The 25,032-nt window shown below is 34.9% G+C and overlaps 1 protein-coding gene across 2 annotated transcripts in view; it reads right to left on the bottom strand.

Moving 5' to 3' along the window:
* The window catches only part of LOC121468119 (methyl-CpG-binding domain protein 2), a 29,993-nt gene extending 8,914 nt beyond the window's left edge, over positions 1 to 21,079 (bottom strand). Inside the window, exons 1-4 of one of the 2 annotated variants that reach the window (XR_012053035.1) lie at positions 20,764 to 21,029; positions 18,553 to 18,712; positions 10,750 to 10,887; positions 3,983 to 4,073 (exon numbers count right to left, since the gene is read on the bottom strand). Coding sequence is in view for 1 of the 2 variants with exons in the window: in XM_072922370.1 (XP_072778471.1) it covers positions 3,983 to 4,073; positions 10,750 to 10,887; positions 18,553 to 18,712; positions 20,764 to 20,876 (502 nt within the window). In the remaining variant the exon portion in view is untranslated. Of the gene's footprint in view, positions 1 to 3,982; positions 4,074 to 10,749; positions 10,888 to 18,552; positions 18,713 to 20,763 lie in introns of both variants that reach the window. The other variant, XM_072922370.1, reaches the window with a different exon arrangement.
* Between the last annotated feature and the right edge of the window lie 3,953 nt (positions 21,080 to 25,032).

Genomic DNA, 25,032 nt, shown 5'->3' with positions numbered 1-25,032 from the left:
AAATTCCAAAAATCTGGGTTTTTTCCCCAAAATTCCCATTTTTTACCCCAAAAAATTTTGCATGTTTCACCAACAAATTCTATTTTTTTTACTAAAAAATCACATTTTTAACACCAAAAATTCCACTTTTTCGCCAAAAAATTCGCTGTTTGTGGTCAAAAAGTTCCAATTTTTTTGCCAGAAAATTCGATTTTTTGTGGCCACAAAAATCCATTTTTTAACACTCAAAATTTGATTTTTTGCCAAAAAATTTGATTTTTTTGTCAAAAACAAATCAATTTTTTTCATTAAAAATTTGATTTTTTTACAAAAAAATCCCTTTTTTTTTGTCAAAAAAAAATCCAATTAATAACACCAAAAATTCCATTTTTTCTCCAAGAAATTCCAATTTTTTCGCCAAAAAAATTCGGGGTTTTTGGTCAAAAAATTCGACTTTTTTGCCCAAAAAGTTTGATTTTTTATGGCCAAAAAATCGATTTTTTTAACCAAAAAAAAGAGGATTTTTTGCCAAAAAATTCCAATTTTTTTGTCAAAAAATGTGATTTTTTCCCTTAAAAATTTACATTTTTGATCAAAAAAAGCAAATTTTTTTGATTAAAAATTTGATTATTTTTGCCAAAAAATTGGTTTTTTAAACCAAAAATTCACTTTTCTTTTCAAAAAAAATTTAAATATTTTTTCTAAAAAATTCAGGATTTTTTCCCCCAAAATTCCCATTTTTTACCCCAAAAAATTCCCATTTTTCCCGCCAAAAATTTGCATTTTCCCGCCCAAATTTGCATTTTCCCGGAGCCAATGGCAGCGTTTGGAACGGAGCCGCTGCCCCGGGACCCACTCCCGGAAAAAATTCCCGAATTTTAGCAAATTCCCGAATTTCCCAAAATTACCGTTTTTTTCCGGGTGAAAATCGCTTTTTTTACGGCGAAAAAATGGCGTTTTTTGAGCAAAAAATGGATTTTTTTTGCCGAAAAAATTGAATTTTTCCATCAAAAAAATCAATTTTTTAGCCTGAAAATTCCATTTTTTCCTCCGAAAAATATCCCATTTTTTTATCAAAAATTCCCATTTTTTACCCCAGAAAAATTCCATTTTTTGCCCAGAATTTTGATTTTTTTCTAAAAAGTTCACGAGTTTATCGCCAAAAATTCCAATTTTTTCACCAAAAAATTCCAATTTTTTCACCAATAAATACGGGTTTTTTGGTCAAAAAATTCCATTTGTTGGCAAAAAAGTTCAATTTCTTGTGGCCACAAAAATCCATTTTTTAACCCCAAAAAACTTGATTTTTCGCAAAAAAATTCAAATTTTTATGGCCAAAAAAATCCTATTTTTAACATCAAAAAATCTGATTTTTTGCCAAAAAAATTCATTTTTTTGTCAAAAAATAAATTTTTTCACTAAAAATATGATTTTTTTGCCAAAAATTCCACTTTTTTTCCTCCGAAAAAATCCCATTTTTTACCCCAAAAAATTTCGCATTTTTCACCAACCAGTTCAATTTTTTTTCTGAAAAGTTCACGATTTTAATACCAAAAATCAATTTTTTGCCAAAAAATTGGATTTTGTCAAAAAATTGGAGTTTTTTGCCCAAAAAGTTTGGTTTTTGTGGCCAAAAAATCGATATTTTAACCCCAAAAATCAGATTTTTTTTCAAAAAAAATTCCGATTTTTTTTCCAAAAATTCGATTTTTCACCATAAAATTCAATTTTTTTTGTCAAAAAGTGACACTTTTTTTGATTCAAAATTTGATCATTTTTGCCAAAAAAATTGATCTTTTTAACCAAAAATTCCCTTTTTTTTGCAAAAAAATCCAAACTTTTTGCTAAAAAAATTAAGACTTTTTTCCCAAAATTTCCATTTTTTACCCCAAAAAATTTCCCGTTGTTCACCAAAACAGTCCATTTTTTTCTAAAAAATCACATTTTTAAAGCCAAAAATTGCATTTTTTTGCCAAAAAATTCATTTTTTTTGGTCAAAAAATTCCAATTTTTTCGCCAAAAAATTCGATTTTTTGCCCAAACATTTCAATTTTTTGTGGCCACAAAAATCCATTTTTTACCCCAAAAATATGATTTTTTTTCCAAAAAATTGGATTTTTCTTGAAAAAAATCAATTTTTTTCCCCAAAAATTCTTTTTTTTTTGCCAAAAATTCCTTTTATCCAAAAAAATCCCATTTTTCACCCCAAAAAATTCTCGTTTTTCACCAAAAAACTAACATTTTTTTCCAAAAAATTCACGATTTTAACACCAAAAATTCCATTTTTTCACCAAAAAATTCGGGTTTTAAGGTAAAAAAATTTGATTTTTTTTGGTCAAAAAATTCGATTGTTTTGCCAAAAAGTTCAATTCTTTGTGGCCAAAAAATCCATTTTTCAACCCAAAAAATTTCATTCTTTGCCAAAAAAATCGATTTTTTTATCTAAAAAGTTCACAATTTTAACACCAAAAATTCCATTTTTTCACAAAAAAATTGCCATTTTTTCGCCCAAAAATTCAATTTTTTTCCAAAAAAAATCACATTTTTAATGCCAAAAATTCCATTTTTTCACCAAAAAATTCCCATTTTTTGCCAAAGAATTTGGTATTTTGGATCAAAAAATTCGATTTTTTGTGGCCAAAAAATCGATTTTTTAACCCCAAAAAATTTGAATTTTGCCAAAAAATTCGATTATCTTGTCAAAAAATAAATTTTTTTCACCAAAAATTCCATTTTTTTGGCCAAAAAGTTCGATTTTGATGGCAAAAAAATAGTTTTTTTAACCCCAAAAAATAGAATTTAAAAAAAAATCCAATTTTTTTGCTAAAAATCCGATTTTTTTACCATAAAAATTCAATTTTTTTGTCAAAAAATGATACTTTCTTTGACTCAAAATTTGATTATATTTGAAATAAAAAATTGATTTTTTTAACCAAAAATTCCCCTTTCTTTGCAAAAAAAAAAATCTCAATATTTTTGCTAAAAAAATTTGGGTTTTTTCCCCCAAAATTCCCATTTTTTACCCCAAAAAATTTCCCATTTTTCACCAAAAAAACTCAATTTTTTTTCCTGAAAAGTTCACAATGTTAACGCCAAAAATCCCATTTTTTTGCCAAAAAATCCGGTTTTTTTGGTCAAAAAGTTCGATTTTTTGTGGCCACAAAAATCCATTCTTTAACCCAAAAGAATTCGAATTTTTTGCCAAAAAATCCAGGTTTTTTGTCAAAAAAATCAATTTTTTATTAAAAATTTTCATTTTTTTGCCCAAGAAGTTCAATTTTTTTGCCAATAAATCGATTTTTAACCAAAAAAATTAGAATTTTTTGCCAAAAGAAATCCATTTTTTTGGTGAAAAAATCGAATTTTTTCCCATAAAAATTCAAATTTTTGGTCAATTTGATTAAAAATTTGATTATTTTTGCCAAAGAAATCGATTTTTTTAACCAAAAATTCCCCTTTTCTTGCAAAAAAAAAAAATCCACATTTTTTTGCTGAAAAAATCAGGGTTTTTTCCCCCCAAATTCCAATTTTTAATCCCAAAAATTTTCTCATTTTTCACCAAAAAAATCAATTTTTTTTCCTGAAAACTTCACAATGTTAACACCAAAAATTCCATTTTTTCCCCAAAAAAATCCAGTTTTTTGGTCAAAAAATTCGTTTTTTTGTGGCCACAAAAATCCATTTTTTAACCCCAAAAAATTTGATTTTTTGCCAAAATATTCGATTTTTTCACCAAAAATTCGGGGTTTTTTTGCCAAAAATCCCCTTCTTATTAAAAAAAAATCCCATTTTTTACCCCAAAAAATTTCCCATTTTTCACAAAAAAATTCAATTTTTTAACGCCAAAAATTTCATTTTTTCGCCAAAAAATATCGGTTTTTTCTTCGTTTTTCAGCCATTTTTTCTCCGATTTTCACCAAATTTTCACCGAATTTCTCCCCGATTTTTCCCCGATTTATTATTTTTGCCCAATTTTCTCTGTTTTTACCCCATTTTTCCCCACCTTGCAGCCCTTTGGGCAGTTCCATGCATTTGATGATTTCTTCGCTCACATCAGAAGCGCTCAGACCCTGCAGCCGCTTCTCCCAAAAAAGCTGCAAAAAAATACAAATTTTTACCCAAAAAAATCCAAATTTTTTTAGCCAAAAAATCCGAATTTTTCCCAAATTTTTACCCAATTTTTCCCAAATTTTTTCCGATTTTTCTGCAATTTTTCCCAATTTTTTCTGAATTTTTTCCCATTTTTTTCTTATTTTTTTCCTGATTTTTCCCCAATTTTTCCTCCGTTACTTCCCAATTTTTCCCCAATTTTTCCTCATTTTTACCCAAATTTTTCCTGATTTTTTCCTTATTTTTCCCCATTTTCCCCCATAATAATCTTATTTTTAAACCAATTTTCCCCAATTTTCCCCCAACTTTCCCCTAATTTCTCCTAATTTTTTTCTTATTTTTTTCCCAATTTTTTCCCTATTTTTCTCCCATTTTTTCCCCTAATTTTCCTGATTTTTTCCTAATTTTTCCCCAATTATTTCCCAAATTTTTCTCAATTTTTTCCTGATTTTCCCCAATTTTCCTGAATTTCTACCCTATTTTCCCCAATTTTTCCCAATTCTTCCCTGATTTTTCCCTGATTATTTCCCAATTTTTCCCAATTTTTCCTCAATTTTTCCCCAGTTTTTCCCCAATTTTTTCCTGATTTTTTCCCCAATTTTCCCCAAATTTTCCCCCATTTTCTCCCATAATAATCTTATTTTTTAACCAATTTTCCCCCCAAATTTCCCCCAATTTTTCTCCAATTTTCTCCACTTTTTTCCTGATTTTTCCCCAATTTTGCTGAATTTTTTCCCAAATTTTGTCCATTTTTTCCCAATTTTTCTCCTTTTTCCCCCCAATTTTTCACCAATTTTTCTCTCATTTTTTCCCAATTTCTCCCCTCTTTTTTCCACATTTTTATCCAATTTCTCCCATTTTTTCTTCCATTTTTGCCAAATTTTTCCAAATTTTTCTCCTTTTTCCCCCATTTTCCACCTTTTTTTCTTAATTTTTCCCAAATTTTTCAAATTTTTCAGATTTTTTTCCAAATTTTCCCCATTTTTTCTCCTTTTTTTCCCATTTTCCCACAAATTTTTCCCAATATTCCCCCATTTTTTCCCCAATTTTTCCTATTTTTTCCCTTCAAAAAATCGAAGATTTTGCTCATCATTCCACATTTTTTCCTAATTTTTTACAATTTTTTCCCAATTTTTCCCCAATTTTGCCCCATTTTTTTTCTCATTTTTCCCCAATTCTTCCCAATTTTTGCCCAAATTTTTCCCATTTTTTCCCCAATTTTCCCCCAATTTTTCCCCATTCCCCCCCCCAAATTAATCCCTATTTTTGTCCTTTTTTCCCCCAATTTTTTTCCAATTTCTCCCCTTTTTCCCAATTTTTCCTCAATATTGCCCCAATTTTTTCCCCATTTTCCCCCAAATTTTTCCCAATTTTTCACGTTTTTCCCCCCAATTTTCCCCCGTTTTTCCCCATTTTTTCTCAATATTTTCCCATTTTCCCCCAAATTTTTCCCACTTTTTCTCATTTTTTCCCCAATTTTCCCCCAATTTCTAACATTTTTTCTCCCATTTTCCCCCAAACTTTTCCCAATTTTTCTCCTTTTTTCCCCATTTTTTCCCCATTTTTTCCCCAATTTTTCCCAAATTTGTCCAATTATTCCCATTTTTTCCCGAATCTTTCCCAATTTTTCCCTTCAAAAAATCTAATTTTTGGCTCATTTCTTCCTATTTTTTCCCCAATTTTCCCCCAATTTTTCTCAATTTTATTCCCAATTTCCCCCAAATTTTTCCCCATTTTTCTCCTTTTTTTCCCCTAATTTTTTTTCCAATTTTCCCCCAAGTTTTTTCCAATTTTTCCCATTTTCCCCAATTTTTTTCATTTATTCCCCAATTTTCCCCATTTTTTCCTCAATTTTTCCCAATTTCTCCCATTTTCCCCCAATTTTTCCCCTTTTTTCCCCATTTTTTTCTATTTTTTCCCCATTTCTTCCCCAATTTTTTCTAATTTTCCTCCATTTTTACCCAATTTTTTCCCAATTTTTCCCCCAATTTTTCCTCATTGATTCCCCAAATTTTCCCAAGTTTTCCCCAATTTTCCCCAAATTTTCCTCAATCTTTCCCAAATTTTCCCCAATTTCCCCCCAAACTTTCCCCAATTTTTCTCCTTTTTCCATTTTTCCCAATTTTTCCCAATATTTTCCCCAATTTTCCCAATTTTTCCTCATTTTTCCCCCAATTTTTCCTCATCTATCCCAATTTTTCCCAAATTTTTTTCCCAATTTTTCCCAAATTTTCCCAATTTTCCCAAATTTTCCCCAATTTTTTCCCAATTTTCCCAAATTTTTCCACCAATTTTTTCCCAATTTCCCCCAAATTTTTCCCCATTTTATTCTCATATCCCCCCATTTTTCACCCATCTTTTCTGTCAGAAATTCCGATTTTTTTGCCATTTTCCCCCCAATTTCCCCCCCAATTTTCGCCAATTTTTCCCCAATTTTCCCCCAATTTTTTCCCAATTTTGGGATTTTTCCCCCAAACTGTGGGAATTTTCCCCCCAAATTTCGGAACATTTAACCCCTTCCCTGCCGGTGCTCTCGCTCAGTCTCTGCGGGTCACTCCTGACTTTGTTCCCGCCTCATTCCTCACTCTGCCCAAACTTGCCCCATTTTACCCCAAATTTTCCCCAAAATTTTCCCAATATTTCCCGAATTTTTTCCACAAATTTTCCCAATTTTTTCCCTGATTTTTTTCTTATTTCCCCCATTTTCCTCACTTTTTCCCCATTTTTCCCATTTCCCCCACCTTTTCCCTATTTTTCCCATTTTTTTCCAATTTTCCTCCATTTTTACCCAATTTTTTTCCAATTTTTCACATTTTCCCCAATTGTTCTCCTTTTTTCCCCAATTTTTCCTCATTTTTTCAAATTTTTCCACATTTTTTCCCCAAATTTTCTCCCATTTTTACCCCATTTTTCCCCTATTTTCCCTCAATTTTCCTCCAATTTTTCCTCATTTTTCCCAAATATTTCCAATTTTTTCCCAATTTTTTCCAAATTTTTCTCCTTTTTTCCCAAATTTTTTCCAAATTTCCCCCAATTTTTCCTCATTTATTCCCCAAATTTTTCCAATTTTTTCCCCTTTTTGCCCAATTTTTTCCAATTTTTCCCCATTTTCCCCCCAAATTTTGCCCAATTTTTCTCCTTTTTTTTTTCCTCATTTTTTTCCCAATTTTTCCCAAATTTTCTCCGATTTTCCCCCATTTTTCCAAATTTTTCTCCTTTTTTACCCAACTTTTACCCAATTTTTCTCCTTTTCCCCCCCATTTTTTTTCCCATTTCCCGCAATTTTTTCCATTTTTTTCCCATTTTATCCCAATTTTTTCCCAATTTTTCCTCAATTTTTCCTTAATTTTTTCCGAATTTCTCCCATTTTTTCTCCCATTTTTCCCAATTTTTGCCCAATTTTTCTCCTTTTTTTCCCCATTTTTTCCCTATTTTTCCCCATTTTCCCCCAAATTTTTCCCAATTTTTCCTTCAAAAAATCGAATTTTTTGCCCATTTTTTACCCGTTTTTCCCCCAATTTTCCCCCAATTTTTCCCAACTTTCTCCCAATTTTTCCCCAAATTTTGGGAATTTTTTCCCCCAATTTTTTCCCAATTTTCCCCACGGATTTCGGGACTGTTTAACCCCTTCCCTGCCGGTGCTCTCGCTCAGTCTCTGCGGGTCATTCCTGACTTTATTCCCTCCTCATTCCTCACTTTGCCCAAACTTGCCCCATTTTACCCCAAATTTTACCCCAAATTTTCCCCCAAATATTTCCCAAATTTTTTCCACAAATTTTCCCAATTTTTCCTCATTTTTTCCCCCAATTTTTCCTCTTTTTTTCCCATTTTTTCTCCAATTCTTCCCAATTTTTTCCCCATTTTCCCCCATAATAATCTTATTTTTTTAACCAATTTTTACTCATTTTCCCCAAAATTTATCCTGATTTTTTCTCTTTTTTCCCCATTTTCTCCCATAATAATCTTATTTTTTAACCCATTTTCCCCCAATTTTTTTCCCAATTTTTCGATTTTTCCCAATTTTCCCGCCATTTTTTTCCAAATTTCCCCAATTTTTCTCCCAATTTTTTCCACATTTTTTCTCCCATTTCCCTCCATTTTTCCCCAAATTTTCCCAAATTTTTTCCCGATTTTTCCTCATTTTCCCCCCAAATTTTTCTCCTTTTTTCCTCAGTTTTTCCCCATTTTCCCCCCAATTTTTCCTCATTTATTTCCCAATTTTTCTCCATTTTTTCCCATTTTCCCCCAAATTTTTCCCAATTTTTCTCCTTTTTTCCCCAATTTTTTCCCAATTTTCTCCCATTTTTCCCAAATTTTCCCCAATTTTTTCCTAATTTTCACCCAAATTTTCCAAAGTTCCCCCGAAATTTCCCCCGTTTTTTTCTCTTTTTTCCTCCAATTTTTCCCAATTTTCATCCAATTTTTTCCCAATTTTCCCCATTTTATTCTCATTTTTTCTTCATTTTTCACCCATCTTTTCCATTTAAAAATTCCGAATTTTCACCGATTTTTTCCCCAATTTTCCCCCAATTTTTCCCCAACTTTTTCCCAATTTTCCCCCAAATTTTGGGAATTTTTTCCCCCTAATTTTTCCCAATTTCCCCCAAATTTGGGACAGTTTAACCCCTTCCCTGCCGTTGCTCTCGCTCAGTCTCTGCGGGTCACTCCTGACTTTATTCCCACCTCATTCCTCACTTTGCCCAAACTTGCCCCATTTTACCCCAAATTTTACCCCAAATTTTTCCCCAAATTTTGCCCCAAATATTTCCCAAATTTTTTCCACAAATTTTCCCCAATTTCCCCCCAATTTTTCCCCAATGTTTCCCAAATTTTTCCCAATTTTTCCCCTTTTCTCCCCAATTTTTCCCAATTTCTCCCATTTGTCCCCCAATTTTTTCCCATATTCTTCCAATTTTTCCCCTTTTTTTTTTCAAATTTTTCCCCTCAAAAAATCGAATTTTTTGCTCAATTTTCCCCCAATTTTTTTCCAATTTTTCCCCATTTTTCTCCAGAAAAAAATCAAATTTTTTGCTCATTTTCCCCCCATTTTTTCCCAAATTTTTCCCAATTTTTCTCCTTTTTTCCCCAATTTTTTTCCAATTTCTCCCATTTTTTCCTTATTTTCTCCTATTTCCCCCAATTTCCCCCAATTTTCCCCCAATTTTTTTCCAATTTGTCCAATTTTCCCCATTTTTTCCCAATTTGTTCCCCAAATTTTCATAATTTTTCCCAATATTTTCCCAATTTTCCCCCAATTTTTCCTCCAATTTTTCATAATTTTTTCCAAATTTTCCCAAAATTTTTCCCCAATTTTTCCAAAATTTTCCTCAATTTTCCCCATTTTTCCCAAATTATCCACCAAATTTTTTCCTAATTTTCCCCAAATTTTCCTCAAATTTTCCCCCAATTTTTCTCATTTATTCACATTTTATTCTCATTTTTTCTTCATTTTTCACCCATCTTTTCCCCAATTTTTCCTTCAAAAATCGAATTTTTTGCCCATTTTTTCTCCAATTTTTCCCAATTTTTCCCCAATTTTTTCCCAATTTTTCCCCAATTTTTTCCCCCAAATTTTGGGAATGTTTTCCCCCAAATTTCGGGACAGTTTAACCCCTGACCTGCCGTGGCTGCTCGCTCAGTCTCTGTGGGTCGCTCCTGACTTTGTTCCCGCCTCGTTCCTCACTTTGCCCAAACTTGCCCCATTTTACCCCAAATTTTGCCCCATATTTTTCCCAATATTTCACAAATTTTTTCCACAAATTTTCCCCATTTTTATCTTATTTTTTTTCTTATTTCCCCCTTTTTTCCCAATTTTTTTTTCCAATTTTTCCCAATATTTCCCAATTTTTTTCCACAAATTTTCCCAATTTTCCCCCAATTTTTCCCCCAATTTTTCCCATTTCTCCCATTTTTTTTCAATTTTTCCCAATTTTTTCCCCAAATTTCAGCCATTTTTTCCCAATATTTCCCAAATTTTTCCCAATTTTCCTTCTTTTTTTTCCCCCATTTTTTTTCCAACTTTACCACATTTCTTCCCAATTTTTTCCCATTTTTTATCAATTTCTCCCAGATTTTTCCCACTTTTCCCAATTTTCCCTCATTTATTCCCCAAATTTTTCCAGTTTTTTCCCTATTTTTCCCGAATTTTTTTCCAATTTTCCCCCAATTTTTCTCCTTTTTCTCCCTATTTTTTTCCCAATTTTTTTCCAATTTTTTCCAATTTTTCCCAATTTTCCCAAAATTTCCCCCAATTTATCCCAAATTTTTCCCAAATTTCCCCCAATTTTTTCCCAATTTTCCTCCATTTTTACCCAATTTTTTCCCAATTTTTCTCCAATTTTTCCCAATTTTTCCGCATTTCTTCCCCAATTTTTTGTAATTTTCCTCCATTTTTACCCAATTTTTTCCCAATTTTTCCCCCAATTTTTTCTCATTTATTCCCCAAATTTTTCCATTTTTTTCCCAAATTTACCCCAATTTTCCCCCATTTTATTCTCATTTTTAATTCATTTTTCACCCATCTTTTCCTTCAAAAATTCCGATTTTTCGCCTATTTTTTCCCCAATTTTTTCCCAATTTTTCCCCAATTTTCCCCAATTTTTTCCCCAATATTTAGGAATGTTTTTCCCCCCCAAATTTCGGGGCAGTTTAACCCCTGACCTGCCGGGGCTGCTCGCTCAGTCGCTGCGGGTCGCTCCTGACTTTGTTCCCGGGGTGGTTGGTGATTTTGGTCACCGGCTGCTTGAAAATGGACGCGGTCTGCCGGATGGGCAGGGTCGTGTTCAGGTCCGGCTTGCCCTGGGAAAAAATCGGGAAAAGTTACGGAAAAGTTGGGAATATGTTGTGGAAAAATAGGGAAAAAAATTTGGGATCATTTGGTGAAAATTTGGGGAAAAACGGATGAAAAATGAGGGAAAAAAGGCAAAAAAAGGTTAAAAAATAGGATTATTATGGGAGAAAATCGGGGGAAATTAGAGAAAAAAATGGGGAAATTTTGGGATAATTTGGGGAAAAATTGGGGAAAATTTGGTGAAAATTTGGGGGAAAACAGAAAAAATGGGGAAGAAATGAGGAAAAATGGCAAAAAATTGGAATAAAAATGGCAAAAAATCAGGAAAACATGGGGGAAAATTTGGGGGAAATTGGGGAAAAAAATTGGGAAAAAATGGGGAAAATTTGGTGAAAATTTGGGGGAAAGCGGACACAAAATCGGGAAAAATGGTTAAAAAATAAGATTATTATGGGAGAAAATGGGGGGAAAAATTGGAGAAAATTTGGGGGAAAACGGAGAAAAAATGGGGAAAAAATGAGGAAAAATGGCAAAAAATTTGAATAAAAATGGCAAAAAAATCAGGAAAATTTTGGAATAAATTGGGAATAATTGGGAAAAAATATTTGGGATATTTTGGTGAAAATTTGGGGGAAAACGGAGAAAAAATGGGGAAAAAATGAGGAAAAATGGTTAAAAAATAAGATTATTATGGGAGAAAATGGGGGGAAAATGGGGGAAAATTGGGAAAAATTGGGGGAAAATCAGGAAAAAAATTTGGGATAATTTTGTGAAAATTTGGAGGAAAACTGACAAAAAATGAGGGAAAAAAGTAAAAAAACTGTTAAAAATTAAGATTATTATGGGAGAAAATGGGGGAAAATGCGGAAAAATTGGGAAAATTTTGGAGAAAATTGGGGAAAAAATTGGGGGAAATTTGGTGAAAATTTGGGGGAAAACGGTGAAAAAATGGGGAAGAAATGAGGTAAAAATGGCAAAAATTTGGAATAAAAATGGAAAAAATCAGGAAAATTGGGGAAATTTTGGCAAAATTTTGGTGGAAAACGGACAAAATTTGAGGAAAAAACGCAAAAAAACGGTTAAAAAATAAGATTATTATGGGACAAAATGGGGGAAAAATTGGGGAAAATTGGGAAAAAAATTTGGGATCATTCGGTGAAAATTTGGGGAAAACGGATAAAAAATGAGGGAAAAAAGGCAAAAAAAGGTTAAAAAAATATTATTATGGGAGAAAATGCGCGAAAATTGGGAATAATTGGGAAAAAAATGGGGGAATTTTGGTGAAAATTTGGGGGAAAACAGACAAAAAATGGGGAAAAAATGGCAAAAAACGGTTAAAAAATAAGATTATTATGGGACAAAATGGGGGAAAAATTGGGGAAAATTGGGAAAAAAATTTGGGATCATTCGGTGAAAATTTGGGGAAAACGGATAAAAAATGAGGGAAAAAAGGCAAGAAAAGGTTAAAAAAAATATTATTATGGGAGAAAATGGGGGAAAATGTGGAAAAATTGGGGAAAAAATGGGGAAATTTTGGGTAAAATTTGGGGAAAAACAGGCAAAAAATGGAGAAGAAATGAGGAAAAATGGAAAAAAAAATTGGAATAAAAATGGCAAAAAATTAGGAAAATTTGGGAGAAAGATTGGGGAAATTTAGGGAAAATTGGGAAAAAATTGGGGGAAATTTGGTGAAAACTTGGGGGAAAACAGACAAAAAATGAGGGAAAAAAGGCAAAAAAACAGTTAAAAAATAAGATTATTATGGGAGAAAATGGGGGGAAATTGGGAAAAATTTGGGGAAATTCTGGTAAAAATTTGGTGGAAAATGGAGAAAAAATGGGGAAAAAATGGCAAAAAAAGGGTTTAAAAAAAAGATTATTAAGGGAGAAAATGGGGGAAAATTGGGAATAATTGGGAAAAAATGGGGGAATTTTGGTGAAAATTTGGGGGAAAACGGACAAAAAATGAGAGAAAAAATGCAAAAAAACGGTTAAAAAATAAGATTATTATGGGAGAATATGGGGAAAAATTGGGGGAAAAAATGGGGGAAATTGGGGAAAATTTGGGAAAAATTTGTGATAATTTGGTGAAAATTTGGGGGAAAACGGAAAAAAATGGGGGGAAAAGGCAAAAAAACAGTTAAAATATAGGATTATTATGAGAGAAAATGGGGGAAAATTGGGGGAAAATTGGGGGAAATTTGGGCAAAAATGGACAAAAAATGAATGGGGAAGAAATGAGGAAAAATGGCAAAAAATTGGAATAAAAATGGCAAAAAATCAGGAAAAAAATGGGGGAAAATTTGTGGGAAATTGAGAAAATTTGGGGGAAAATTGGGGGAAAATTGGGAAAAAAAATGGGGGAAGAATTGGCAAAAAACCAATTAAAAATAAGATTATTATGGGAGAAAATTGGGGAAAATAGGGAAAAAATGGGGGGAAATTGGGGAAAATTGGGGGAAAAATTGGGGAAATTTTGGTGAAAATTTGGGGAAAAATGGACAAAAAATGGGGAAAAATGGCAAAAAAACTGTTAAAAAAATAAGATTATTATGGGAGAAAATGGGGCGAAAATGGGGGAAAATTGGGAAAAATTAGGGCAAAAATGGGGATGAAATGAGGAAAAATGGCAAAAAATTGGAATAAAAATGGCAAAATAATCAGGAAAAAATGGGGGAAAATTTGGGGAAAAATTTGGGAAAATTGGGAAAAAATTGGGGGAGGAAATTTTGTGAAAATTGGGGAAAAAAGGCAAAAAATGGCTAAAAAATAAGATTATTATGGGAGAAAATGGGGGAAAATTGGGGAAAATTTGGAGAAAATTTTGGGAAAATTGGGAAAAAATTGGGGAAAAATATGGAGAAAAATTGGGAAAAAATGGGGAAAATTAGGATTAAAAATGCATTAAAATTGGCTAAGAATGGGGAATAATTTGATTAAAATTTGATTAAAATTGGAAAAAATGGGATGAAAATGGGAAAAATTGGGGGTAATTGGGATAAAAATAGGATAAAAATTAAGAAAAAATTGTGGGAAATTGGATAAAAAATTGGAAAAAATTGGGAAAATTGGGGAAAAATTGGGGAATAAATCAGGACTAAAATATTATTAAATAAAATTTTTAAAAATTTGAATTTTTGGCCAAACATTGTTGGGGTTGAGGGGGAAAAAAAGGTGGGAAAAAATGGAGGAAAATTGGGGGAATATTGGGGAAAATTGGGATAAAAATTGGGGAAAAATGGGGAAGAAAATTGGATTTTAATGGGACAAAAATTGGGGAAAAATGGGAAAATTTGGGAAAAAAAATGGGGGGAATCGGACAAAAATGGGTGGAAAATTGGGGGAATATTGGGGTAAAAATGGGAAAAATCAGGGAAAAATTGGGGAAAATTTGGTGGAAATTGAGAAAAATGGGGGAAAATTGGGATAAAAATGGAATAAAAATTGAGAAAAAATTGGGATAAATGTGGGAAAATTGAGGGAAAATTGGGATAAAAATGGGAAAAAATTGAGGAAAATTGGGGGAAATTGGAGAAAATTGGGATAAAAATGGGGGAAAATGGGGAAAATTTGGGGGAAAATTGAGAAAAATGGGGAAAAATTGGGATACAAATTGAGGAAAAATTGGGATGGGAAATTGGGATAAAAGTGGGAAAAATGGGAAAAAATTAAGGAAAAAGTGGGATAAAAATGGAAAAAAAATTGAGGAAAATTGGGAAAAAAATGGGGGAAAATTGAGAAAAAAATGAAAGAAAAATGGGAAAAAATGGAAGAAAAATGGGAAAAAATTGGGGAAAATTTGGGGAAATTGGAATAAATGTGGAAAAAAATTGAGGAAAAATTGGGATAAAAGTGGGAAAAATTGGGGGAAAATTATGAAAAAAATGGATGAAAAATGGGGAAAAATTGGGAAAAATTGGAAAAAATTGGGGGAAATTGAGAAAAAAATGGAAGAAAAATGGGGAAAAATGAGGAAAAAATTGAGGAAAATTGGGGGAAAATATGAGAAAAAAATGGAAGAAAAATGGCGAAAAATTGGGGAAAATTGGGGGGAAATTGGGGAATAAATAGGTCTAAAATAATATTAAATAAAATCACAAATAATTTGAATTTTTGGACCAAACCTTGTTGGGGTTGAGGGGGAAAAAAGGTGGGAAAATCATGAGGGTAAAAAGGGAAAAAATGGAGGAAAATGTGGTGGGAAAATTGGGAAATATTGGGATAAAATTAGGGAAAAAATGGGAATAATTGACAAAAAATTGGGGAAAAAATTGGATTAAAATTGGATTAAAATGGGATAAAAATGGGGAAAAATTGGGATAAAAATGGAAAGAATAGGGGAAAAAGTGGCAAAAATTTGGGGGAAATTTGGAGGAAAATTGGGAAAAATTGGGATAAAAATGGGAAGAATTGAGGGAAAATTGGGGGAAATTTGGGGGAAAATTTAGAAAAATAGGGAAAAATTTGGATAAAAATGGGATAAAAATTGAGAAAAAATTGGGAAAAATTGGGATAAAAGTGGGAAAATGGGAAAAAATTGTGAAAAATTTGGGATAAAAATGGAAAAAATTGAGTAAAATTGGGGAAAAATTGGGGGAAAATTGAGGAAAAAAATGGAAGAACAATGGGAAAAATTGGGAAAAAATGGGAAAATTGGGGAATAAATCAGGACTAAAATAATATTAAATAAATAATAAAAAATTTGAATTTTTGGGCAAACATTGTTGAGGTTGAGGGCGTCGTTGAGGGGAAAAAAAGGCGGGAAAATGTTTCATGAGGGAAAAAATGGAAAAAAGAAAAAAATTGAGGAAAATTGAGGGGAAATTGGAAAAAATGGGAAGAATTGGGGAAAAAGTGGGGGAAATTGGGAAAAATTTGGGGGAAATTGAGAAAAAAATTGGGGGAAAAATAGGAAAAAATTGTGGAAAATTGGGATAAAAGTGGGAAAAAATGGGATAAAAATTGAGAAAAAATTGGGAACAATTGGGATGAAAGTGGGAAAAAATTGGGGGAAAATTGAGAAAAAAAATGGAAGAAAAATGGGAAGAAATTGGGAAAAATTGGGGGAAAATTGAGAAAAAAATGGAAAAAAAATGGGAAAAAAATGGGGAAAATTGGGGAATAAATAGGTCTAAAATAGGATTAAATAACATCACAAATAAATTGAATTTTTGGAGCAAACCTTGTTGGGGTTGAGGGGGAAAAAGGCTGGGAAAATCATGAGGGGAAAAAGGGAAAAAATGGGAAAAATGGGAAAAATGGAGGAAAATTGCGGGAAAATTGGAAAAAAAATGCTGAAAATTTTGGAAGAATTGGAGGAAAGTTGGAAGAAAAATTGATGAAAATCGGGGAGAAATGGGGGGAAAATTGGATTTTAATGGGATAAAAATTGGGATAAAAATGGGAAAATTTGGGAAAAAATGGGGGGAAATTGGACAAAAATGGGTGGAAAATGGGGGGGAAATTGGGAAAATTGGGGTAAAAATGGGGAAAAATAGGGGAAAATTGGGGGAAGATATTGGGGGAATTTGGGGAATATTTGAGAAAAATTGGGAAATAGTGTGGGGAAAATTGGGGAAAATTGAGAAAAAATTGGGGAGGAATTAGATTAAAAATGGATTAAAACAGGATAAATACGAGAAAAAATAGGGGAAAAATTGCGAAAAAAGTGAGAAAAAAATTGGGGGAAAAATGCGGAAAAATTGGATAAAAAAGGGGAAAATTGGGATAAAAATGGGGAAAAATTGAGATAAAAATGGGGAAAAATTGGGGAAAATGGGAAAAAAAAGAGGAAAAATTGGGATAAAAGTGGGAAAAAATGGGAAAAAAGTGAGGAAAAAATTGGGATAAAAATGGAAAAAAATTGAGGAAAATTGGGGAAAAAATGGCAGAAAAATTGGAAAAAATGGAAGAAATATGGGAAAAAAATTGGGAAAATTTGGTAAAAATTGAGGAAAAATGGGGAATAAATAGGTCTACAATAGTATTAAATAAAATCACAAATAATTTGAATTTTTGGACCAGACCTTGTTGGGGTTGAGGGCGTCGTTGAGGGGGAAAAAAAGGTGGGAAAATCATGAGGGGAAAAGGGGAAAAATGGAAAAAAGGGAAAAAATGGAGGAAAATTGGGGGGAAATTAGGGAAAAATGGGGGAAAATTGGATTTTAATGGGATAAAAATTGGGGGAAAAATGGGAAAATTTGGGGAAAAAATGGGGGGAAATTGGACAAAAATGGGTGGAAAATTGGGGAACAATTGGGATAAAAATGGGATAAAAATTGAGAAAAAATTGTGGGAAATTGGGATAAAAGTGGGATAAAATGGGAAAAAATTGAGGAAAAATTGGGGGAAAATTGGGGAAAATTGAGAAAAATGGGGAAAAATTGAGATAAAAATGGGAGAAAAATTGGGATAAAAGTGGGACAAAATGGGAAAAAATTGAGGAAAAAATTGGGATAAAAATGGAAAAAATTGAGGAAAATTGGGGAAAAAATTGGGGGAAAATTGAGAAAAAAATGGAAGAAAAAATTGGGGAAAATTGGGAATAAAACGGGGGAAAAATGGGATAAAATTGGGAAAAACTGGGGAATAAAAATTGGGGAATAAAAATTAGGGAATAAAAATTGGGGAAAAATGGGGGTGGAAATTGGATTTTAATGGGATAAAAACTGGGGGAAAATGGGAAATTTTGGGAAAAAAAATGGGGGAAAATTGATAAAAATTGGGGGGAAATGGGGGAAAATTGGGATAAAAATGGGAAGAACTCGGGAAAATTTGGGGGAAATTGGGATAAAAGTGGGATAAAATGGGAAAAAATTGAGGAAAAATTGGGGGAAAATTGGGGAAAATTGAGAAAAATGGGGAAAAATTGAGATTAAAAATGGGAGAAAAATTGGGATAAAAGTGGGAAAAAATGGGAAAAAATTGAGGAAAAAATTGGGATAAAAATGGAAAAAATTGAGGAAAATTGGGAAAAAATTGGGGGAAAATTGAGAAAAAAATGGAAGGAAAAATTGGGGAAAATTGGGAAAAAATGGGGAATCAATAGGTCTAAAATAATATTAAGTAAATAATAAAAAATTCGAATTTTTGGCCCAAACCTTGTTGGGGTTGAGGGCGTCGTTGCGGGGGAAAAAAGGCGGGAAAATGTTTCATGAGGGAAAAAATGGGAAAAAAGGAAAAAATGGAGGAAAATTGCGGGAAAATTGGAAAAAAATTGGGGAAAATTTTGGAAGAATTGGAGGAAAGTTGAAAGAAAAATTGATAAAAATTAGGGGGAAATTGGGGAAAAATGGGGGGAAATTGGATTTTAATGGGATAAAAATTGGGGGGAAAAAATGGGGGAGATTGGACAAAAATGGGTGGAAAATTGGGGAAAAATTTGGATAAAAATGGGAAGAATTGGGGGAAAATTGGAGAAAAATGGGGAAAATTGGGATAAAAATGCGGTAAAAATTGAGAAAAAATCGTGGAAAATTCGGAAAAAATTGAGGAAAAATTGGGATAAAAATGGGAAATAATTGAGGAAAATTAGGAAAAAATTGGGGGAAAATTGAGAAAAAAATGGAAGAAAAATGAGAAAAAATTGGGGAAAAATTGGGGAAAATTGGGGAATAAATCAGGACTAAAATAATATTAAATAAATAATAAAAAATTTGAATTTTTGGCCCAAACCTTGTTGGGGTTGAGGGCGTCGTTGCGCAGTTTCTGTTTGTTCTTCTGCAGTTTGCTGGGCATCATCTTCCCCGTGCGGAAATCAAAGGAGCTCAGGTCCACCGAGTTCCCCAGATACCGAGCCAGCTGCGGTTTGCTGCGGAATTTCTTCCCACTCGGGCTAAAAAAATTAAAATATTGTGATTAATTGAGGAAAATATGGGGAAAAACAGCAAAAAAATGGGATTTTTGGTGAAAAAATGAAGAAAAAAGGTGAATTTTTGGCGATTTTACGGGGGGGTTTTGGAGGAATAAATTGAATTTTTGGAGGATTTTTGTGCTTTTTTTTGGGTTTTTATGGGAATTTTTACTGAATTTTTAAAGGATTTTTAGAGGATTTTTTTTAAAGGTTTTGCTGCGTTTTTTGGGGGATTTTAGTGATTTTTTGGGAATTTTTTGGGGAAATGAGGATTTTAGGGGGATAAATGGAATTTTAGGGGATAAAATGGAAATGTTAGGTAAAAAATGAGATTTTTAGGGGATGAGAATTTAAGGGGATAAAATGGAAATTTAGGGGATAAAATGGAAATTTTAGGGAAAAATGAGAGTTTTAGGTACAAAATGAGAATTTAGGGGGATAAAATGGAAATTTTAGGTAAAAATGAGAATTTTAGGTACAAAAATAGAATTTAGGGGGATAAAATGGAAATTTAGGGGATAAATTTTAGGTAAAAAATGAGAATTTAGGGGATAAAATGGGAATTTTAGGTTAAAAATGAAGATTTATAGGCAAAAAATGAGAATTCAGGCGGATAAAATGAGGATTTTTAGGTAAAAATGATGATTTAGGGGGAAAATGAAAATTTAGGGGATAAAATGAGAATTTTAGGTAAAAAATGAGAATTTTAGGGGGAAATGGGAATTCAGGGGTTTAAAATGAGAATTTTGGGGGGATAAAATAGGAATTTTAGGTTAAAAATGAAAATTTAGAGGGGAAAACGGGGATTTTAGGGAGATAAATGAGAATTTTAGGGGATAAAATGGGAAATATAGGTAATAAATGGAAATTTATTGAAAACAAAGAAAGTTTGGGGGGGAATGGGGATTTTAGGGAAAAATGGGAATTTTAGGGGATAAAATGAGGATTTTTAGGAAAAAAAAATGAAGATTTTTAGGGGATAAATGAGAGGTTTGGGCGTTAAAATGGGAATTTTAGGTAAAGAATGCAAATTTTTAGGTAATATATGGGGATTTTAGGTTAAAAATGACGATTTTAGGTAAAAAATTAGAATTTAGGGAGGAAAACTGGAATTTAGGGGGACAAATGGGAATTTGAGATTTAAAATGGGAATTTTAGGTAAAAAATGAGAATTTAGGGGGGTAAAATGGGGAATTTAGAGGGGAAAAGGAGGATTTTTAGGTAAAAAAAATTAAAATTTTGGGGGATAAAATGAGAATTTTTGGGGGAAAATTGAAATTTTCGGTAAGAAATGGAAATTTAGGAGGGGAAAATGAGTTTTGTTGGCAAAAAGTGAGAAGTTTTGGGGGAAAAATTAGGATTTTAGGTTAAAAATGAGGATTTTTAGGGGAAAATGGGAAATTTAGGGGATTAAATGGGAATTTTAGGTCAAAAATGGAAGTTTTGGGGGGAAAATTGAAAGTTTGGGGGGAAATGGGGATTTTTAGGTTAAAAATTGAAATTTCGGGGTTAAAATGAGAATTTAGGGGGATAAAATGGTAATTTTATGGGGATAAAATGTTAATTTTAGGTCAAAAATGGAAATTTTGGAGTTAAAATGAGACTATAGGGGGGTAAAACAAGAATTTGGGGGATAAAATGAAAATTTAGGGGATAAAATGAGAATTTAGGGGGATAAAATGAGAATTTAGAGGGGGAAAATGCGAATTTTTAGGATTAAAATGGGAAATTTTGGGGGACTAAATGGGGATTTTTGGACTAAAACGAAAACTTAGGGGACAAAACGATAATTTAGGGGTAGAAAATGAGACTTTTAGGTTGAAAACTCCAAATTTTAAGCAAAAAAACCCCGAAAATTCCCTTTAAAAACCCGACCCGGAATCACCTCCCGCCCCCCCCCCCCCCCCCCCCGCCGCTTTTCCCATCTCCGGACAGCGCCGCGCGCCTTAAAAAAAACCCTAAACACCCCCTAAAACCCCTCAAAAAAAACCCCAAATCCTTAAAAATATAAATAATGATTTTAAAATAAATACCTAAAATAATAAACATCGCTTTTCCCCGCGCTTAAACCTGATTTTCGGATGACTTCTTCCTTCTTCCAGCCGGGCGGTAACGCCGGGCAATCCGTTCTGCCGGGTTTCTCCATAATCGCTTCAAAAACTTTAATAAATCCGATTTTTAAGTGCTTTTTTTTTTGCTGTTTCTATTTAATTTGGGTTTCTTCTTGGTTTTTGGTGAGGTTTGGAGGCGTTTTGGAGGCGTTTTTTGGGGAGACGTTTCGGTGTTGTCGCCTCGCCCCCCCCCCCCCTTGTGAAGGGGCGGGGCGGTGATGGCGGAGGGCAAAGGGGAAGAGGAAAGGGAAGGGGAGGAGTGAAATGGCGGAAAGGGAGGGAGGAGAGGATGAAGAGAAGCGTGAGGGAGGAAGAGGAAAGGGGAAGATGGTGGAAAATAGTGGGGAAGGTGAAAGGAGAGCGATGGTGGAAGGGGGAAGGGGAAGGGGAAGCGTGAGGGGGGAAAATGGCGGGAAGGGGTGAGGGGGAATCGTGAGGGGGAAACCTGAGGGGGGGGGGGAAATGGCGGGAAGGGCTGAGGGGAATCCATAGGGGGAATCTATAGGGGGAAACCTGAGGGGGAATTGCTGAGGGGGATGATTGAGGGGGGAAAAATGGCGGGAAGGGCTGAGGGGGAATCCATAGGAGGAATCCATAGGGGGAAACCTGAGGGGGAATTGCTGAGGGGGATGATTGAAGGGGGGAAAATGGCGGGGAGGGATGAGGGGGAATCGTGAGGGGGAATCCATAGGGGGAAATGTGAGGGGGAATCCATAGGGGGAAACGAGGGTGGGACAATGGCGGGAAACGTGAGGGGGAATTGCTGAGGGGGATGAATGAGGGGGTGAAAAATGGCGGGAAACGTGAGGGGGAATCCATAGGGGGGAAAAATGGAGGGAAATGTGAGGGGGATGAACGAGGGGGAATTGAGGGGGGGAAAATGGCGGATATTGCTGAGGGGAAATCATGAGGGGGAATCCATAGGGGGAAACGTGAGGGGGAATTGTTGAGGGGGAAACGTGAGGAGGGGAATATGGAAGGAAACGTGAGGGGGATGAGTGAAGGGGAATCCATAGGGGGAACAGGGGGTGGAAAAATGGCGGGAAACGTGAGGGGGAATTGCTGAGGGGGATGATTGAGGGGGGAAAAATGGAGGGAAACGTGAGGGGGAATCCATAGGGGAAAGTGGGGGGGGGAATGGGGGGAAACATGAGGGGGAATTGCTGAGGGGGATGATTGAAGGGGGAAAAATGGTGGGAAATGTAAGGGGGAATCCATAGGGGGAACAGGGGGTGGGAAAATGGCGGGAAATGTGAGGGGGAATCCATAGGGGGAACAGGGGGTGGGAAAATGGCGGGAAATGTGAGGGGGAATCCATAGGGGGAACGGGGTGGGAAAATGGCGGGAAATGTGAGGGGGAATCCATAGGGGGAACAGGGGGTGGGAAAATGGCGGGAAATGTGAGGGGGAATCCATAGGGGGAAACGGGGGTGGGAAAATGGCGGGAAATGTGAGGGGGAATTGCTGAGGGGGATGATTGAGGGGGAAAAATGGCGGGAAACGGGAGGGGGAATCCATAGGGGAAATTGTGAGGGGGAATCCATAGGGGGAATTGCTGAGGGGGATGAATGAGGGGGGGAAAATGGAGGGAAACAGGAGGGGGAATCCATAGGGGGAATTGAGGGGGGGAAATGGCGGGAAACGTGAGGGGGAATTGCTGAGGGGGATGATTGAGGGGGGAAAATGGCGGATATTGCTGAGGGGGAATCGTGAGAGGGAATCCATAGGGGGAAACGTGAGGGGGAATTGCTGAGGGGGAAACGTGAGGAGGGGAAAATGGAGGGAAACGTGAGGGGGAATCCATAGGGGGAAATGTGAGGGGGAATCCATAGGGGGAACAGGGGGTGGGAAAATGGCGGGAAACGTGAGGGGGAATTGCTGAGGGGGATGAATGAGGGGGGGGAAATGGTGGGAAACGTGAGGGGGAATCCATAGGGGGGAAACGTGAGGGGGAATTGCTGAGGGGGATGAATGATGAGGGGAAAATTGAGAGAAACGTGAGGGGGAATCCATAGGGGGAATCTATAGGGGGGAAAAATGGAGGGGAACGTGAGGGGGAATCTATAGGGGGAATCCATAGGGGGAAAAATGGCAGGAAAACGTGAGGGGGAATCCATAGGGGGGAAAAATGGAGGGAAACGTGAGGGGGAATCCATAGGGGGAATCCATAGAGGGGGAAAATGGAGGGAAAGGTGAGGGGGAATCCATAGGGGGAATCTATAGGGGAGAAAAATGGAGGGAAACATGAGGGGGAATCCATAGGGGGAATTCAGGGGGGAAAAATGGAGGGAAACGTGAGGGGGAATCCATAGGGGGAATAGAGGGGGGAAAATGGAGGGAAACGTGAGGGGGAATCCATAGGGGGGAAAAATGGTGGGAAACGTGAGGGGGAATCCATAGGGGGGAAAAATGGAGGGACACATGAGGGGGAATCCATAGGGGGGAAAAATGGAGGGAAACGTGAGGGGGAATCCATAGGGGGAATCTATAGGGGGGAAAAATGGAGGGAAACATTAGGGGGAATCCATAGGGGGGAAAATGGAGGGAAACGTGAGGGGTAATCTATAGGGGGGAATCCATAGGGGGGAAAAATGGAGGGAAACGTGAGGGGGAATCTATAGGGGGAATTGAGGGGGGAAAAATGGAGGGAAACGTGAGGGGGAATCCATAGGGGGGAAAAATGGAGGGAAACGTGAGGGGGAATCCATAGGGGGGAAAATGGAGGGAAACGTGAGGGGGAATCCATAGGGGGGAAAAATGGCGGGAAACGTGAGGGGGAATCCATAGGGGGAATCCATAGGGGGAAAAATGGCAGGAAAACGTGAGGGGGGAAAAAATGGCGGGAAAACGTGAGGGGGGAAAAATGGCGGGAAATCGTGAGGGGGAATAAAAAATGGGGATTTTTACCCAAAAATGGGAATTTTTTTGGGAGTAAAATTGGAATTTTTTGGGGGGAATTGGAATTTTTGGGAGAATTGGGAATTTTTGGGGGAAAATGGGGATTTTGAGCAAAAATGGGGATGTTTGTGGGGGAAAATGTGGGTTTTTTGGGGGGAAATGGGGAGTTTTGGGGGAAATAATTTGGGAATTTTTTAGGGAAAATTTTGGGAATTTTAAAGGAAAAATTGGGATTTTTTTGTGGGGAAAATATCGGGAATTTTAAAGGAAAAATTGGGAATTTTTTTGGGAAAAATGGGAATTTTAAAGGAAAAATTGAATTTTTTGTGGGGAAAATTGGGAATTTTGAAGAAAAAATGGGAATTTTAAAGGAAAAAATTGGAATTTTGGGGGAAAAAATTTGGAAATTTTAAAGGAAAAATTGGGATTTTTTTTGGGAAAAAATGGGAATTTTTGGGGAAAATTGGGAATTTTTAGGGGAAAAAATGGGATTTTTGGGGGAAAAATTTGGGAATTTTAAAGGAAAAAATTGGAAATTTTTTGGGGGGGAAATGGGAATTTTTTTGGGAAAAATGGGAATTTTAAAAAGAAAAAATTGAATTTTTGGGGGGGAAAATTTGGGAATTTTTGGGGGAAAAATTTGGGAATTTTGAGGGGAAAAATGGGAATTTTAGGGGGGAAAATGGGAATTTTAAGGGGAAAAATGGGATTTTTTGGGGGAAAACTGGAAATTTTAAAGTGAAAAATTCGGAATTTTTAGGGTTAAAAAATGGGAATTTTAAAGGAAAAATGGGAATTTTTGGGGAAAATTGGGAATTTTTAAGGGAAAAAATTGGGATTTTTGGGGGGAAAAAATTGGGAATTTTGGGGTGAAAAAATTGGGATTTTTAGGGGAAAAATTGGGAATTTTGTAGGTAAAAATGGGAATTTTTGGGGGGAAAAATTTGGGAATTTTAAGGGAAAAAATGGGAATTTTTTGGGGAAAAAATTTGGAATCTTTTTGGGGAAAAATGGGAATTTTTAGAGGAAAAATGGGAATTTTAAAGGAAAAAATGGGAATTTTTGGGGGGGAAAAATTGGGAATTTTAAAGGGAAAATGGGAATTTTAAAGGAAAAAATGGGATTTTTGGGGGTGAAATATCGGGATTTTTAAAGGAAAAATTGGGAATTTTTGGGAGGAAAATTTGGGATTTTAAAGGGAAAAAATTGGATATTTGGGGGGAAAAATTTTGGGAATTTTTGAGGAAAAATTGGGAATTTTTGGGGGGGAAAAAATTGGGAATTTTTAGGGGA

This window comes from Taeniopygia guttata, chromosome Z (genome assembly GCF_048771995.1).
Source record: "Taeniopygia guttata chromosome Z, bTaeGut7.mat, whole genome shotgun sequence".
Lineage (NCBI taxonomy): Eukaryota > Metazoa > Chordata > Aves > Passeriformes > Estrildidae > Taeniopygia > Taeniopygia guttata.
The sequence above is the reverse complement of the archived record's forward strand: the minus strand, read 5'-3'. Positions and strand labels throughout refer to the sequence as shown.